At 46.0% G+C, this 15,449-nt stretch overlaps 1 protein-coding gene across 3 annotated transcripts in view; it reads left to right on the top strand.

Moving 5' to 3' along the window:
• Positions 1 to 12,727, top strand: part of PACS1 (phosphofurin acidic cluster sorting protein 1) — an 80,177-nt gene extending 67,450 nt beyond the window's left edge. For 2 of the 3 annotated variants that reach the window (XM_060269481.1, XM_035097679.2), the window contains exons 20-24: positions 4,666 to 4,708; positions 5,546 to 5,681; positions 6,169 to 6,395; positions 6,751 to 6,870; positions 7,247 to 12,727. In XM_060269481.1, coding sequence (XP_060125464.1) covers positions 4,666 to 4,708; positions 5,546 to 5,681; positions 6,169 to 6,395; positions 6,751 to 6,870; positions 7,247 to 7,359 — 639 coding nt within the window. In that variant the 3' untranslated portion in view covers positions 7,360 to 12,727. The remainder of the gene's footprint in view (positions 1 to 4,665; positions 4,709 to 5,545; positions 5,682 to 6,168; positions 6,396 to 6,750; positions 6,871 to 7,246) is intronic. The other variant, XM_035097680.2, reaches the window with a different exon arrangement.
• The last annotated feature ends 2,722 nt before the right edge of the window (positions 12,728 to 15,449 follow it).

Here is a 15,449-nt window from a genome sequence, read left to right as displayed (position 1 = left end):
AAAAAAAACCCTGCAAAAAGATTATTTGCTCTCCTTTTTAAAGCACAGAGGAAATATGAGTCAATCTGAACCAGGCAGGGGTGGAGGGAGTGACTCAGCAGACTGTGACCCACAAGTGTGCGCTGGAACTGCTGATGTGATGACAACCAATTAAGCCGAAACCACAGATGCATTAGTTTTTAGAATGCTCTCAAGCCCCCATGCTATTTACAGGAGGAAAGTAAAAATGTGTGCATTATTTGATGGAACAGTGTGGGGAGCTTGAGAGTTTCAAATTTCAGGCTGTTAGCTTTTTTAGGAATGTTGGCAAGTATATCAGGCAGACCTCCTGGTTGCAGGGCACATCTGAAACACAAATCACCTGATGGCAAGCAAAATCCTTCTCCAGCCTAAGAGGACCCATGGCACAAAGCAGAAAGTGTGGCCTTGAATCAACACTGCCAGAACCACCATGCCTGAATTTTGTGAACACTTCTCTCATTCCATCGAACAAGCTCTAAAGAACTGCACCAGAGACAGTGTCGAAACAAGGTGGAACCTACACCAAAGACGCAATCTACAACACAGCTATGATCTCTTTTGGCAAAAGAGAGCAGCAGATCTGCAACTGGTTTGAGGCCGGCATTAAGGACATGGAGCCTGTTATCACTGCAGAGAGCGAGGCTCTTGTGAACTGCAAGCGTGCAGCCTGTGGCAAGACGCTGGCTGCACTGAGAAAGACAAGGAGTGGTGCTAAGCAGATTGCCAGATGATGTGCCAGTGACCACTGGCTAAAAGCTGTGTCAGAGCTGACACTGTCACTGCTGACAGTGGCAATGCTTAAAAATGTACAAATGCATGAGGACAGCCTTTGGAGTTTGGAGCAACAATCAGGAAAACTGCACCACTGAATACCTTGTCTGGAGAGGTCATCACAAACCGCAGCAAGCAGATGAAGCAATGAGCAGAGCACTATCAAGAACTGTACTCATGGGAAAACATGGGCTCTGAAACAGCAATTGACAGCATCCAGACTCTTCCTGTCTTGGAAGCGTTAGATGTCCCTCCCTCGACATGCTGAAGAATGCCATCAACTCTCAGGCATGTGGTAAAGCCCCAGGACAGGGCAGAATCCCAGCAGAAGTTCCTCCCTCATTATGCACCTCCATGGTCTTCTCTTGCAGTGTTGGGGGAAAGGATCTGTGCCACAAGAGATGTGTGACCCTCTGAGGCTTCCGGATTCAGCGCCAGCGTCGATCGGCGGGGTTTCGTCTCGTCTCCGAGACGGCCCGTCTCTGCTAGGAGTGGGGAGGGCAGCGAGAGCAACGCTGCGCCCCTTAGAACCTCGGGAAGGGCGTCCCGAGGGCAATTTGCTCGGCACAGACCCAATCCGGACTCCCCAACTCTTCGGTTAGCTCTAATAAGAGCTCCGGAGCGAGGAGGGTAGAAGTCGCGGGGGCCATTTTGAGCGGCAACGTTATTCTAGCAGGGAGAAGCTTCAAGCCGAAGGCGGAGAGCGCTGGATTCTTCCGAAAATAAAACGATTGGAAAAGACTGTAAGTAACCTCACGATTTGGATTATAAAACAATTTGGTCTGGGAGAGAGGGGAGAAAAGAGGAAGCCACCCCCCCCCCACGGCAACAAAGAGACAGTAAATAGAAACCCGAAGCCATAAACAGAAGATTTGTAATTCAAAAGGATCCCTCAAAGGCATCAAAGAGAATATCCCCTTTGATGCAGGGTGAAAAGGGGAGAGAGACTGTGGTTTATGACTGCCCTGCAGCAATGAGGTAAAGCCTAAGAAAAACCTTTCTTTCCCTCGGGAGCCGGCAGCCTAGGCAATTCAGTGAGTTGATCAGGATTTATAAGTCAATTTTTACTTCACTTTGTATTTCTGGACTTTGTGGAATTTCTTTTTTGGCTTAAGTGCTTGTGAAATGTGAGTTCGAACTTTATTGTTAACAAGACTTGAAGAATGCAGCCAGCTTGTTAAAATGGAGTCGAGAAAATAAACTGTGATCATATTCCACCCCACGTGATAAGTTTTGACCTTGGCAGGACTGAAATATGTCAACAAAAAAGTGTTCCCCTGAGTTCCAGCGGTCTGTTTTGACCTTAATGTGGGAAACAAGAATAGAGTTATGTCAAGAGGAGACACGACGACAGGAGTTACAGCAGAAATTTCAGGAGGTGATGGCGGAATATGATTTTCTAGGAGATGAAGCTTTTGACACTGAAAAAGAGCAATGTGAGAATGACAATGATGGGGAAGGAAAAGATGAAGATGAGGACTGTGATGATTCAACACAAAATGAAACACACCATGAAAAAAATGATGACTCTACTCTACAAAAAGTTGGATGGAGTGCCCTGTCTTTGAGGGGGGCACGATTGGTATTATTGGAACTCCAGAACGCCCACAGGGAAGAAGGAAAAAATATGCAGAGAAGAGAAGAAATTCAGGGGTCCTGTATGGTGACCTGGATGGCAAGAGACTGTAAACAGGGGGTGGGGTGAAGGGAAAGTGATGTTGTGATTATAAGGATGGATTAACAGGTTTATAACTGGTCTGCTGATTTTGGAATTTGCTGGATTGGGGGGGGTGGAGCCGGTAATCGGGGATGTAAGGTTAAATTGAGAATAGTTATAGTTTTAAAAGTGAATGGATTTTGGAAAATGTGAAAATATGGAGGCTTATAGAGGGAGAAAAAAAAAATTAGGCACGGGAAGAGAAAATGGGAGTTTGAATTTTCAGTGATTTGAATATTAGATGAAAATGTTAACAATTGATTTATAAGTTGTATAAGATACAAAGGTGTATTTTTATAAAGTAAGAAACTGTTGCAGATGATAAAAAAGGGATGAAAACCGGGGAAGGGGGGGAGGGGAAGCCCATAAAATATGGTTTTTCAACTATGAATGCAAGAAAAATTTTTCTGTTTTGTATTGTTTTTTTCTTTTTCTTTTTTTTCTTCGCCCTTTCTTTTTCCCCTTTTTTTCCTATTTCTATTTTTCTCTTTTTTTGGTATAACAATAGATGGTTGGATGGATGTCCTCCTGCGTACTGCCCTGGTTTGCTGGAGCTCCCTGGTGGCAGGGGGGGGCTTTGGGGTCAGGGGAGGGGGAGGAGGACAGAAATCCAAGCATAAAATGGACCATTTCTGACTGTTCACAAACATGGGATACTTCTGTGGCAGGGGAGGACCCATGTGGGTGGGTAGGAAGGAGGTGGAAAAGGGGTTTAAGTATGTACCGTTTTTTTGTTTTTTTGTATTTTGTAAAATTAATAAAAAGTATGTTTAAAAAAAAAAGAGATGTGTGACCCTCTATAAGAGCAAAAGTGGCCACCATGATTGTAACAACTACCATGGAATCTTCCTGCTGAGTACTGTGTTACTCACTGACAGGGTCTATCCTGAGTCACAATGGGCTTCAGAGCTCATGTCGAACAATCAACATTATTTTCTCACTGTGCCAGCTGCAGGAGAAATGCTGAAAGCAGAGATGCCCCTTGTACATCGCCTTCATAGACCTGACAAAGGCCTTTGACCTTGTCAGCCCAAAAGGACTGTCCACACTGCTCAACAAGATAGGGTGCCCACCTAAGCTCCACAAGATGAGCATGTCTTTACATGACAACATGCACAGCACCATACAGTATGACAGTTCATCCTCAGACACCTTCTTTATAAGAGTGGTGTGAAATGGGGCTGTGTTCTCACTCCAAATCTCCTTGGCTTATTCTTCTCCCTGTTGCTCTCCTGTGCCTTCAGCTTGACCTAAACCCACATTCCTAGCATGTTCTCACTTCTGTTTCAGCATCATCTATGCTGGTTTGGTCATGTACACAGAATGGAAGATGACAGGATCCCCAAGGGCATGCTCTATGGGGAGCTGGCTTCAGGCAGTAGGCCTGTTAGTAGACCAACTATGCATTGCAAAGATGTTTGCAAACATGACATGAAGGCTGGCAACGTTAACCCTTCCACTGCAGACAATTGCAGTATCTGGAGACAGTCAGGTTTTGTATCCATAGCAGTGACCAGAGGAGGAATGACCACTAGGAGGAGCACAGAGAGAAGATTTCCAGTTTTGCTGCTTCAGGTGCTCTATGGCGTATAGAGCACCTGAAGCAGCAAAACTGGAAATCTTCATCTGCCCCGCCATCGATAAAACATGTCTCTCCCATATCAGTCTCTACAGCCACAGTAGGGGCTGTAACTCTCCAACGGTTTGACTTTATCTCTGAAGGCACACTATTCCATTTGTCTCCTAAGACAGATGGATGCCAGCAACAACAGATCAGGCTAAGAGCAGAGGGCCACACTTCCACTGTTTAGAATAAGAAAGAGGGGGAAAGAGATTTTCATGCTTGAGTCTTCAGCGGCTTCCTGAACTAGGTCCCAGTTTCAGGCCTCAAACAGCTGATAGTAAATACTGAGCTGGGGACAGATATGGGAAGAAAAACCCTAGGTATGTACTATGAATGCCATGTTTTCATTATAGTTCTAGAAGGGATAACTGTCCTGTGCTTCTCTTCTATAACTTTGAGATAAAGTGACTTTCCTTAGGAAAGTCAAATGTGTTTCTTTTCCACCTGTAGCTAAATTCTTTGTCAGGCTTTGTTTTTGAAGTGATTTGCCTTCATTGTTTGCTCTCTCCTCCTCACTCCCTGCCCCCTGCAGGTGGTTAAAGTCGGCCTCATTGAAGACTCGCCTGCGGCTACAGGTAGGGCACACCCACCAAGATCCCTGTGCTGCTTAGAGCAAAGACTGGTTATCCTAGTTACTCCACTTCCTCCGTTAAGTGAATACGAGCATGAAATTGGGTGGTCTGCTTCAGTAATATTGACTAGGAAATAGCTGACCCAGCTTGACAGAGCATGAAAAACCTATGCTTTTTATAGTATGCTATAGCTGTACAGTATCAGCCAGCAGTGATTTTACCAGCTGGAGTGCTAGGAAGGGTCTGAAATGTGCCTGTAAAAAGTTAAGCTACTAGGATGGATCCATCCAATACTCTATGCCTAGAGTGGGGAGGTCCTCATGCAGCATTAATCCCACCTCTCTCTGCCAGCCATCGAGCAAGGGTATCGTAAGAGGGGGTTGTGGATAAAGATGTCCTGGGATGCAGCCTGCTATTCGGCTGACAAGTGTGGAATAAATCCCAGGTGCATATCTATTGTTCAGAAACCCCCAATCCAATTCCTGAGACCTGAATTGACTGAGTAAATAAGAGTTTAGGAGACAAAATCAAAGAGATTTATCCCATAGTTGTAAGGAGGATGCCTACCCATTGTTCCAGAAGCTGATTAGAATACTGCATGTCTTTGTAAAAGCAAAAGTGTAGGTGTTTCTAGTCTAAGAAAAGTAAATGCCATGACCCAACTATCAGACATTTGGAAAATGCTGGCATAAGTAATAGTGCTAGAGAAACTTTCTTTAACTTAGGATAAATGCCTTGTAATTAAAATGAAAGGCTCAGCAAGAGAACCTGAGAATTAACATTGCTTCTATTTAGCAGGTAAATCTTCCTTCTCCATCTCATGATTTCCTTCCTTTGCAGGAGAGGGAGATGATTCTCCCATCATCAGCCTCACAGTTCCCTCCACTTCTCCCCCTTCTTCTTCTGGGCTTTCCAGGGACGTCACTGCCACCCCTCCATCATCTCCCTCTATGACTAGTGGACTGGCTGTCATGGGGTAGGTCTCTGGGTATGAAAACAATTTGTGTGGATGGAGGTTGTGCTATTTCTCCTTATCAGGTTGGGAACCCTGGACATATTTGCTGGGAAAATAAATTATGAAAGATCCTAAGAGCAAAGTAAATGCCATAGACTGTGTACATACCACCGTCTCTTTACTCTGATCATACATTAGAATACTATTCTAGTCAGTCTCCCGAAGTATCGGGGCATCAGAGCTTAACTCCCCGTTTACTCTTATCTCCAGAGTGAATTCAATAGTCAAGATTTATGCCTGGCTATCATCAGTCACCACATAATTATCTCCATCGGCAGCCTGCCAGCAAAAAACATTCAGTCCGCCATGTTCTTTCCCCAAAAGTCCTAAAGTCCCTTTTTCAAATATATCTGTTGTCAGTGCAAATATGTCAGTTAGCAATAGCTTTTTCAACAATGCAGTACTTGCTCATGTTTTTTCCCCACTTTTTCCTGTCACTTGATCACAGGTCCCCCAATAGCCCTTATGGCGATGTCATTGGGTTGCAGGTGGATTATTGGCTAGTTCAAGCCATGGAAAAAAAGAAGGAAGGGGAGAAAAAGGATGCCAGCTCCAAAAATACACTCAAGAGTGTCTTCCGCTCGGTGCAGGTGTCACGGCTTCCAAACAGTGGGGAAACCCAGTTGTCTGGGACCATGGCCATGACTGTTGTCACCAAAGAGAAGAATAAGAAAGGTGAGTTATGGAGAGTGACACTTCCTCTTTACTGGAGGTGCTCCTTTCTGGAGGGCAAATTGCCAGCAGGCTTTTGCATGATAGTCTGCCCCTTGAACCATTTAGCACTGCTGAAGACTTAACCCTACACACTGGCGGAGGAAGAGGAGTGCGGGTGGAGTGCACCGCCCCCAGCAGGGAGATCCCGTGGGGTGCCATCGCGGCTGGCCCCCCACCTGCCCTCCGCCCCCTGGTGCCAGAGCATGAAGCTCCACCACTGACCCTGCAAGTCTTGCCATAAGCATGCCAACTCTTCTACTTCATGTTTTAAGAGAGAGACTAGTTTTCACTAATTGGAGGTCCTTGTGCTTTCTAGTTCCCACAATTTTTCTGAGCAAGAAACCCAAAGAGAGAGAAGTAGATTCCAAGAGCCAAATGATTGATGGAATCAGCCGGCTGATCTGCTCTGCAAAACAGCAGCAAACTATGCTGAAAGGTAATGCTTGCCCCTGGGATCAGGGATGCCTGATAGTATTGAAGGTGACTGGGAAGGATTTCAAAATGGCGAGGGACCTGATAAACCAGAAGGGATTTCATTATATTCTTTATAATAATTTATAGTGGGTTAGGGAATTGGATCCAACCAAAGAGCCAGATCCAGAAGTGACCAACTCTTCATTTCTCAGCACAGCTGTTGTGTTGGGGAGCAGAACAGAGTTCAGTGGATTTAAGAGGTCCCAGATTCAATAACTGGAACCAAGCAGTAGGGGATGGGAAAGGTCCCTGCCTCTAACATCCTGAGTGTACCAATGAAGAATACATTGTATAAGACAGCTTCCTATGTTCATAGGAATCTTCTCTCTTCTCCCTAGTTTCCATTGATGGTGTGGAGTGGAGTGACATCAAGTTTTTCCAGTTAGCTGCCCAGTGGCCAACCCATGTGAAACACTTCCCTGTCGGACTCTTTGGCTCAAAACCGGCCTGATGATGACAACATGGTGGTCCCTCCTGTGTCCTCATCACTCTGCTGCAATGCGGCATCACCTATGTCCAAACCATCAGCCAAATCAGAGCTGTCCTGTGGTAACTTCACCCATGTTGCATTACTGTGTGTTGATCGGGTCTCGCCAGGGAGGGACCAGCCTCTGGTGCCAAGAGAGATGCTACATTTTTGTCTCCAGCCAAGGAGCCACCCGCCAATTGCTTTCTCATATTTTTCTGCCACATCATGTCGTGGGTGTCCAGCTTCCATCTGTGCTGAGTGCATTGCATTTTGGGAACGAATCCCAAAGTATTTGGATTCTATTGGTTTCCCATCACTCCTGGCGCACACTCCTTCTCTGAGCTGGCATGCCTCTGTCTTCCTGAAGAATGTGTTTGAGAACTTGTGGTCCACAAAACTTCGCCTTTAACAATATTGTTCTTTTTTACATTTTAGCTTTTGCTGAGCCAACCGAGAGCTTTACTGAGCACCCACTCTCAAAGTTCTCCTTTTCAACCTCAGCCTTTCCAAAAGCACAAAGCTTGCAAAGCCCACATTGGCTGTTGTGTTAGCAACCAAACTCAACCCTATCTGGTTCTTGCCATTAGCAGGCAAGGCCTTTTCTCCTGCCTCCAACCCATCCTGTGTCACGTTGCTAGGTCAAACATGCCAAGTTGGTGGAAGGAGTCTCAGCAATCTTGCATGGTTGCCACTTATTGCAAAGATGAAGAGCAGAAAAGTCAGTTGTAGGGAGCTAGAAGCAGACGCTTTTCTTCGACAGCCACATCCACTGAGCTCCGGTGGCTGTGTCCCTTCACTCTTTCATTTTTTGTACTGCTCTTTTCTTACACTTCCCCTCCTCATCTCACCTTCGAAATGTTTTTTAAAAGATCTTAGGTCACTGTTTGCCTAAGATACATTTCCATTTCTTTGTAAGACTCCACTTGCTAGTGTGGCATCACAGTGCAGTGAGGGGTGGGGGAGGTTGTCCACCATACTGAAGAGTTGGATAACTTCATTAGACAGCCTGTCCTGAAACTCACCCTGTTCATCTGTGTTTGGCAACAGTTCTGAGAGGTGTGTGCTCTCAGCCACATGCTACAGTCAAGAGGAGAAGTGACACCCTGTTCCTCTGCCCTCTTTCTGGCTCCTGAGCCTGCCTTGTGGTGTGATGCAGCTCAGCACAAGGAGATACTTTTTTTGGGGGGGGGGGACCTGCTCAGCCATCTGTGCAGTCAACTTGCCACAGCCATTTATAAGGCATGGTTGGGATCCCAGCAGCATTCCTTCCCTTTGGGCATTTCAGTTTTGGGGTTTTTATTTGAAGTAGCCCCATGTTGCAGAGCCTCTGGGAACTCTATGTGCCATACCAGAAGTAGCAGACCTTGCCAAGCATTCCTCTTCTAAGCGCTCGCCTTGGCATGCAAGAGATCAGCCTTTGCCCTGAGACTTGAAGGGAGCAAGTTGAATAGCTGCAGGGGTTGGATGCATGGCTGAGACCAGAGGTTCCTTGACAGTGATGCAAAATGGTTTTACCAATGGCAACATAGTGATGCTTAAGGAAGGCTGGAGAAAAGGCTACTTTTGTGTAGTAAGCCTGCACTTCAGAGGGCAGTTTTTATGTGCTTGATATGCACTTCTGTCCCTCAAAGACCTTCCCTCCTTCCTTCTCCAAGCATTGGCACTCCTGTTTTGTTTTTTGTTTTGCTAAGGTAGTAAAACATGAAAACAAACCGGGGGCCCTGAAGCTGGTATTGCAGGGGACAAATGGGAGCCACCTTGCCTCCTCTCCTAGAGCGCTTTGTCAGCAGCTCTGAGGTGCTTCCAGGGAGCTGTGCTGCTTTTTATCTGTCCCTGACCAGCAATAAATCAAACCACCCCTACTGTGGGGGTTGGCAGCACATCATCAGCCCACTTTATTGGCTGTTTGAAACAGCCATTATAATGCTTAAGCACTTAACTGCTCATAGCATACAGTGTGGCTCTGTCAAACAGTGGCGTGTACAATCCACATTCAGTCTTTTAGATGGTTTTTAGATTTTTGAATCCACATATATTTTCAGAGGCCCCAAAATTCAGCTTAAAGTAACTGTGTGTGTAAGCAGAGTGAAATTTTGTCTAGCTGGAAGTGGTGATTCTGGTTTCTATGCTATTACAGTGGAAGGGGAAATGTGGAGGTGGCAGGGAGAGAGCTGGATTTATAAATAACTCTTGAGCAATCTGCTCTGCTTCCCAGATTGAAAGAGGAGGATCCAGGCAGCTCTTTGCCTTCAAGAAGTTTCTCCCCAAGGCCAGTTCTTTTAGGCCTGTCCTTAAGCCACTGCAGCTGTTTCTTGAGAGAGAGATCCCAAGAAGAATGACTACAAGTACCAGCAGCTTCGTTCACCTTATGCCCCTGGGTGGGGTGTCCCCTCCGAGGCTTAACTGGCCGTGGGCCCCTGGATCGGATTGCATCTCCCTCGTTGTGGAGTCTCAGTGGCAGATAAAAAAAACCTGTACACTTTTTTCCGTTTCCTTCTCTTGGCTCCTGCTGCTGTGACTACGTTAACAAATGTGGCTTTTGTACTACTCTGTCCCAAGCAATGCTCTCAGAGCCACACAGTGAACTTGATCTTGTGCGTCTGTCCTGAACACTGCAGCCCCCTGCTTCAAGGAGGAGATGTCACAGATATCTTGGCATGCTACATATTTCCTTTTGAGTTAGATCTCTTTTTGTGTCCTCCCCACTCATTGAATTCTGAATAAACTCCTTGGCTCAAATGTGGGAGCCATGGGCTTTGGGGGCATGAAAGGGAGCAGTGAGGTGCCACCCAGAACACGGGGTATTTAAATAAGCACAACTCTGAACATTTTCTTCCTACTTGCTGTGTAGAAATGCTTCCCGTCTCATTTTCATATTCATTTGCCTTCCTCCATAAGCAAATGTCACTTCCAGTGAAATTGCTTCAGGTCAAGGGTCTGAGAGAGCCAGCAAAAGGCAACCCATTTCCAAGTTGGGAGAAGCAAGGGAGCAGTTTGGCTCCAAGTAGCCAACGTCCAGGATTCTTTGACACGGAAACATCCACCCTAATGGGCTTCTATTTTAAGATCCTTTTTTAAAGTTTGGCCTGTGAAACTTACGACCTTCCCTAAACTGAGTGGGGTCCACCAGCAGCACATGGTAGCCCACCAGGGGCTCAGTAAGCTTGCTATTGTTGTTCAAAACTTTAGAAATGGAGAGATTGTTGAGCACCTGGCAGGCTACGGTCAGTGGTGGTGGTGGGCCAGGGTCACAAGCTGTGCATCTCGAGAACAGGGTGGAACTTACGAGTGGATGGGATTCATTCAGCAGCCAATCAACTCTGCCTTCACCATGGTTTAACTTTTATGACTTCCTCTTGGTTGCCTTTGGCCAATCGGAAATGGATGTGGGAGAAGGGCAAGTAGTGACAGAAGTCTGTGTCTGTAGCTGCATCCTGGGCTTCTATAGAAGTGCACACTATTGCCCCCGCCCACTCCGCAAGTCAGATTGGTGCAGTGTTGACACCGTATGTGCCCATCTGTCAGTCAAACCAGCACAGGACCGCCTCACATGTGTTGGATTTTTCTTTGTGACCTGGCTGTTCAGATTCATGCTTTGTAAAGGCACGCACACACTCTTGCTCTCACAGCTGTGGTCAGGGACAGAGAGGGGCTTGTTGAGCTTGGGCTTGTTAGAATTTGTGAAACCACCTGCAGGACTAGGGGCAGACAGCTGGCTTGGTTCCCCCCTCCTTTTTCCCTTTAGGTTCTCCAGTGTTTAACCTTCCTGCACCCATAATGCACAAGGGAGTGGAAGGGAGGTTTATTCCAAGAAGCAGCTGTCCAGATAGCTCTGGAAACCAAGTCCTTCAGCTGCTTGCTTTGGAATGGGTGCACATGCAGCATCCTCCCAGTGTAAACTGTTGGCACTGTAGGAAGGATCCTGGCACTCTATCCAATCCCTTCTGAATGGGTGGTCCTTTCTCTTCCCTGAGGAATGCAGGTTCAGGAGGCTAAGCTGAATGGATGTGCCTCCGAGGATGGATAGGCAGGAGTCGCTCCCACATTAAGCACTTTGTCCTTTGTGCCTAGCGAAAGGTGAAAGTAAGTCACAGACTCCTAGCCTGGAAGGAAAATCACCCTGCCTCAGGGACATGCAGATGGGGTAGCAACTCAATGACCACACACATCATATTCATTCCCTGAGCATCATTTCACTTGGTTCCTCCTTACCCCAATACCCACCTACCACTCCTGAGCCAGCCCCACGAAAGAGCCTACCAAAGAGTACACTCTTCCCTAGGGAATGACACTCCCAGGAAAGAGCCAAGATAGGGAGGCACTCTGCTCCAGGGAGCTCTCCAAGGTCTCTGTTCATTGCTTCCGTACAGCCTTGCCTCAGGCCTAATTTCTCATGTCTCGACTGTTACAGTAAGTGTGTCCATCTGAGGACCATTGTGTTTCCTGTTTTTGCTGTGTGGATTTTGCACATTCTGGAACTTTTGTCTATAAATTCAGATTATCTGGATTTTTGTGTCTGTTATGTATCCCAGCCACTGTACATAAATATGAGTTTTGTATATAATCTCATTTTATTCTCCTTTCTTTTTGTAAGTGTGTTGATTGTCTTGGTTTGTACTGCAGGCTCCAAGTGATCCACATTAAGAATCTCTGCTTGGTTAAATTTTGGAGCCTTGTTGGTATTTGATGCATTCTATCCTTGGCAGGTGGGGTCTGTTGTCTCCCCACTCCCACTCACTATTTTTGGAGTTTTTCATTAAATAAATTGTGTTTTTTAAAATAATACTTTAAAATCTCAAGCTTGATCACTTTATGCTTTAGTTCCTCCTTAAACCTCATTGGATATGGTCCACATGAGAAAAGCAAAGGGGCAATACAAGATAATTAGCCACTAAGACTTTACTTTTCCAAAATCTAAAAGCAGAGAACTGGGGCGGGAGGCCTTATAGCTGAAATGGAGAAACTGCATTTCAACTTGCTATGTTTTGCTTTTCTTTGCTTTAATGCACAAAGAATTTGAATACTTTGCAACTGGCACAACAGTCCTCTGGGGGAAAACAAAAGCTTATGAATCACAGAAGCAAAAATATTCTGACACTTTGGCAATGGGTAACAGCAGTGTGGAATTTAAAGCTCTCCTATACCTTATACCAGAGGTTTCCAACCTCTGAGTCCACTGCTCCGTTGACAAACTACATTTTTCTGCAGCACCCCTGTGGGGCGTAGAAGCCCAATTATGTTACCCTTGCCTCAGAACTGGCAGTCTCTCACCCTTTTTCAAGCACCCACCCTTGTGGAGTGTTCCTTCAGCCTCCTCTCCCCTCTCCTTGGGAGTCCTCTGGGCAGTTGCAGCTTCTGCCCCTGGTATCTGAGCTCCCCACCCCACCCCAAAGAGAGGTGCTTCCTCCCACTGTCCCACAAGGGTCTGGGAACCACCCCCTGGCCAGTCCCAGAGGCACCATTTGCCTGCGGAGCTTTTAGCCAAGGCTGCTGCACCAAACAGCTGTGCAAGCCTTAGGGAGGCAGAGATGCAAGAGGGCATCAGAGGAGGGAGGGAAGGAAAAAGGGACAGAGGCCAGTGTTGCCCATGGTACCCCTGACCATCATTCAAGGCACCCTAGGGCACCACGGCACTCTGGTTGAAAACCACTGCTTTGTACAACAGGTGTTTGCCTGCACTGGTGCCAGTCTAGAAAGAATTGGGAACCCGCACAGGAAGGTCCCCCTTTGTTGTAGAACCTTAGCCCAGATGAGCAGACCTCATGGTTGTATCCTTCCGCAGGACACAAATGTTCCTTCAGCTGCTTCTCAACTACTTTTCATGACACGGCAGTAAAAAACTATCCTTATCTTTAATATGGTCAGAAAGCCATAAACATGGCCATAAAGCAATCTAGATAAACAAAAGATACGCAATATTAAACCACATTGCTAGGTCCATTATCTAAATGAATTTTATATATATTTTTATTGCTGGTTTGTTTGCCATTCTGGGCTCCTTTGGAAGAAGTGTTAGGATATAAACTTAGCAGCAGCAGTAATGCATGTTATAAAACTCACGTCGGGTTAGCTAACAAGGCACACAAATAAAACTACTGTAGGAAAGAGTGTACAGTGCTAGATAATTCCTTTAGCGACATACACATACATTATCCTGACACCACTCCTCAAACGTGCTAAAGAATGGGATTGCCTTTTTAAAAAAATTATAGGTGTCCTATGGGGTTTCTGGAATAATTATTTCAGTACAAAAACTTAAAACACCTGTCTACTAAAATACATTTTCAGATTACTGTATAATAAAGTTTTCTAATCGAGTAACAAACTGGTCTTGCTGTGTAGATATTAGGAGCTTCCTTTGAAGAGAAAATTTCTTTAAACTTCCCACATAAGCATAGGAGGAGAGAAACTTGCATTATAATCCCACAAATGTTTATGCAAGCTGCAAACCTCCCAGAGTTCAACGAAACTGATTCTCTCGTTAGTGTGTTTGGGATTATTGTCTTTGGTATCTCTAAAAAGAGAAATCCCATCCTGGAGGGCTGCCACCTAGCAAATAAAAAGAAATGGTGGAGGCAACAGCAGTAGGCAGCTAGAAGAAATAGAGGAGCACTAAGTTCTTACCTACTTTAAGTGTAGGCCAAACCTACACTATACTAAACATTGCCACCACAATCCCCTCTCCCCCTTCTCTCTCCCCTCCTCCTTCCCCTACCTGATGTCTCACATCACATGTAAAAAAAGACTTTACGATTTGGATTTGGGAAAAGAAAAAGATAATGCACATTTTTTGTGAACCAAGAAGATATTTAATTAAAAAAATTTTTTTTAAAAAAACTTGGCTCTTCTCAGTGGAACTTACTCCCAGTTTAAGTATGTGTTGGATGGTTGCTCATTCAGCTATACATTGAGGGAGTGAAGACAGGGGAAAACTGGTAATGGAAGCTAATGTGGTGTGGTTAAAGCACTGGGCTAGGACCAGGGGGTGCCCAGGTTTAAATCCCCACTAACCCTCATGAAATTCATTGCGTGACCTTGGGCCAGCCACTTCTCTCAGCATACGTGGCCACATTCACAATACTGTATACAGGTAAAGCACTATGATGCCACTATGATGCCATGGTTCCCTCAAGCATTTCTGGGAGCTGTAGTTTAAGGGTGCTGAAAGTTGTTAGGAGACCCCTATCCCCCCCCCGAACGACACTTTTCAGAGTGGCTTAACAATCACTTGATCTTCATAGGGAACACTTGGGCAAAATCAATTAACTAAATCAGCCGACCTACGGAATCGGTCTCTCTGCGCTAGGATCATGCATAATCCCCCCTTCTAAGAAACAAATTCCTAAGCGGGGGGGGGGGGGTCAACCGGACGCCAGAGTAAGTAAAAGGCCTCCCCGCAACGCAGCCAAAGGGAAGAAAAGGCTCCATTCCCCCTAAAAAAGAGGGGACTTAATGGTAGGAGAACTTTCGCACGCCAAGGAGGAGGCGATCTATGCACCGTTAGCAGGGCGCTAAACCACATCGCACACGAAGATTTGTTTCGGAGCAAACTTGCCTAGGATAGGACCGGGTGACTCACCGTTTTAAGAATAAATTTGCAATTTGCGTTCTGTTTGTATGTATGTTGTTGTTGTTCCAGAGAACCCCTGATATGAGGCGATAACGATAAAATGTAGCGAATAAATAAAATGAGAGGCCCCCGCCCCTTTAAACACAGCGGGACTTTTCTTCGTAAACACGCAGTTTCCCGCTCAAACAAGGTGGGGGATAACAACCCCCCCCTCAGCTAGTAGGGGCCCGTTACCCCACCCGGCCGCATTTACTGACATATAAAAAACACGTGCTTACTTATTAAAGATACAAAAGGAAAAGCACCAAGTAAACTGGTAACGACATCGGAAAGAGAACCCAAGGAATCCTTCCCATCCCCTTTACGAAGGACCGGCGGCGCTCGTCCTTATTTGTCCTCCGGCACTATTTTCCCTGGTCTCCCCGCCACCAACAACTTGCAGCGGGCAAGCTTGCCCCCTCCCCTTTAAGGCGGTTGTTTTGGGGCGGGGCCGCGCGGCTGC

The sequence above is a fragment of the Zootoca vivipara genome, chromosome 17 (assembly GCF_963506605.1).
Source record: "Zootoca vivipara chromosome 17, rZooViv1.1, whole genome shotgun sequence".
NCBI classification, from domain to species: domain Eukaryota; kingdom Metazoa; phylum Chordata; class Lepidosauria; order Squamata; family Lacertidae; genus Zootoca; species Zootoca vivipara.
Note: the sequence above shows the minus strand (reverse complement) of the source record. Positions and strands in the feature narration are given on the sequence as shown.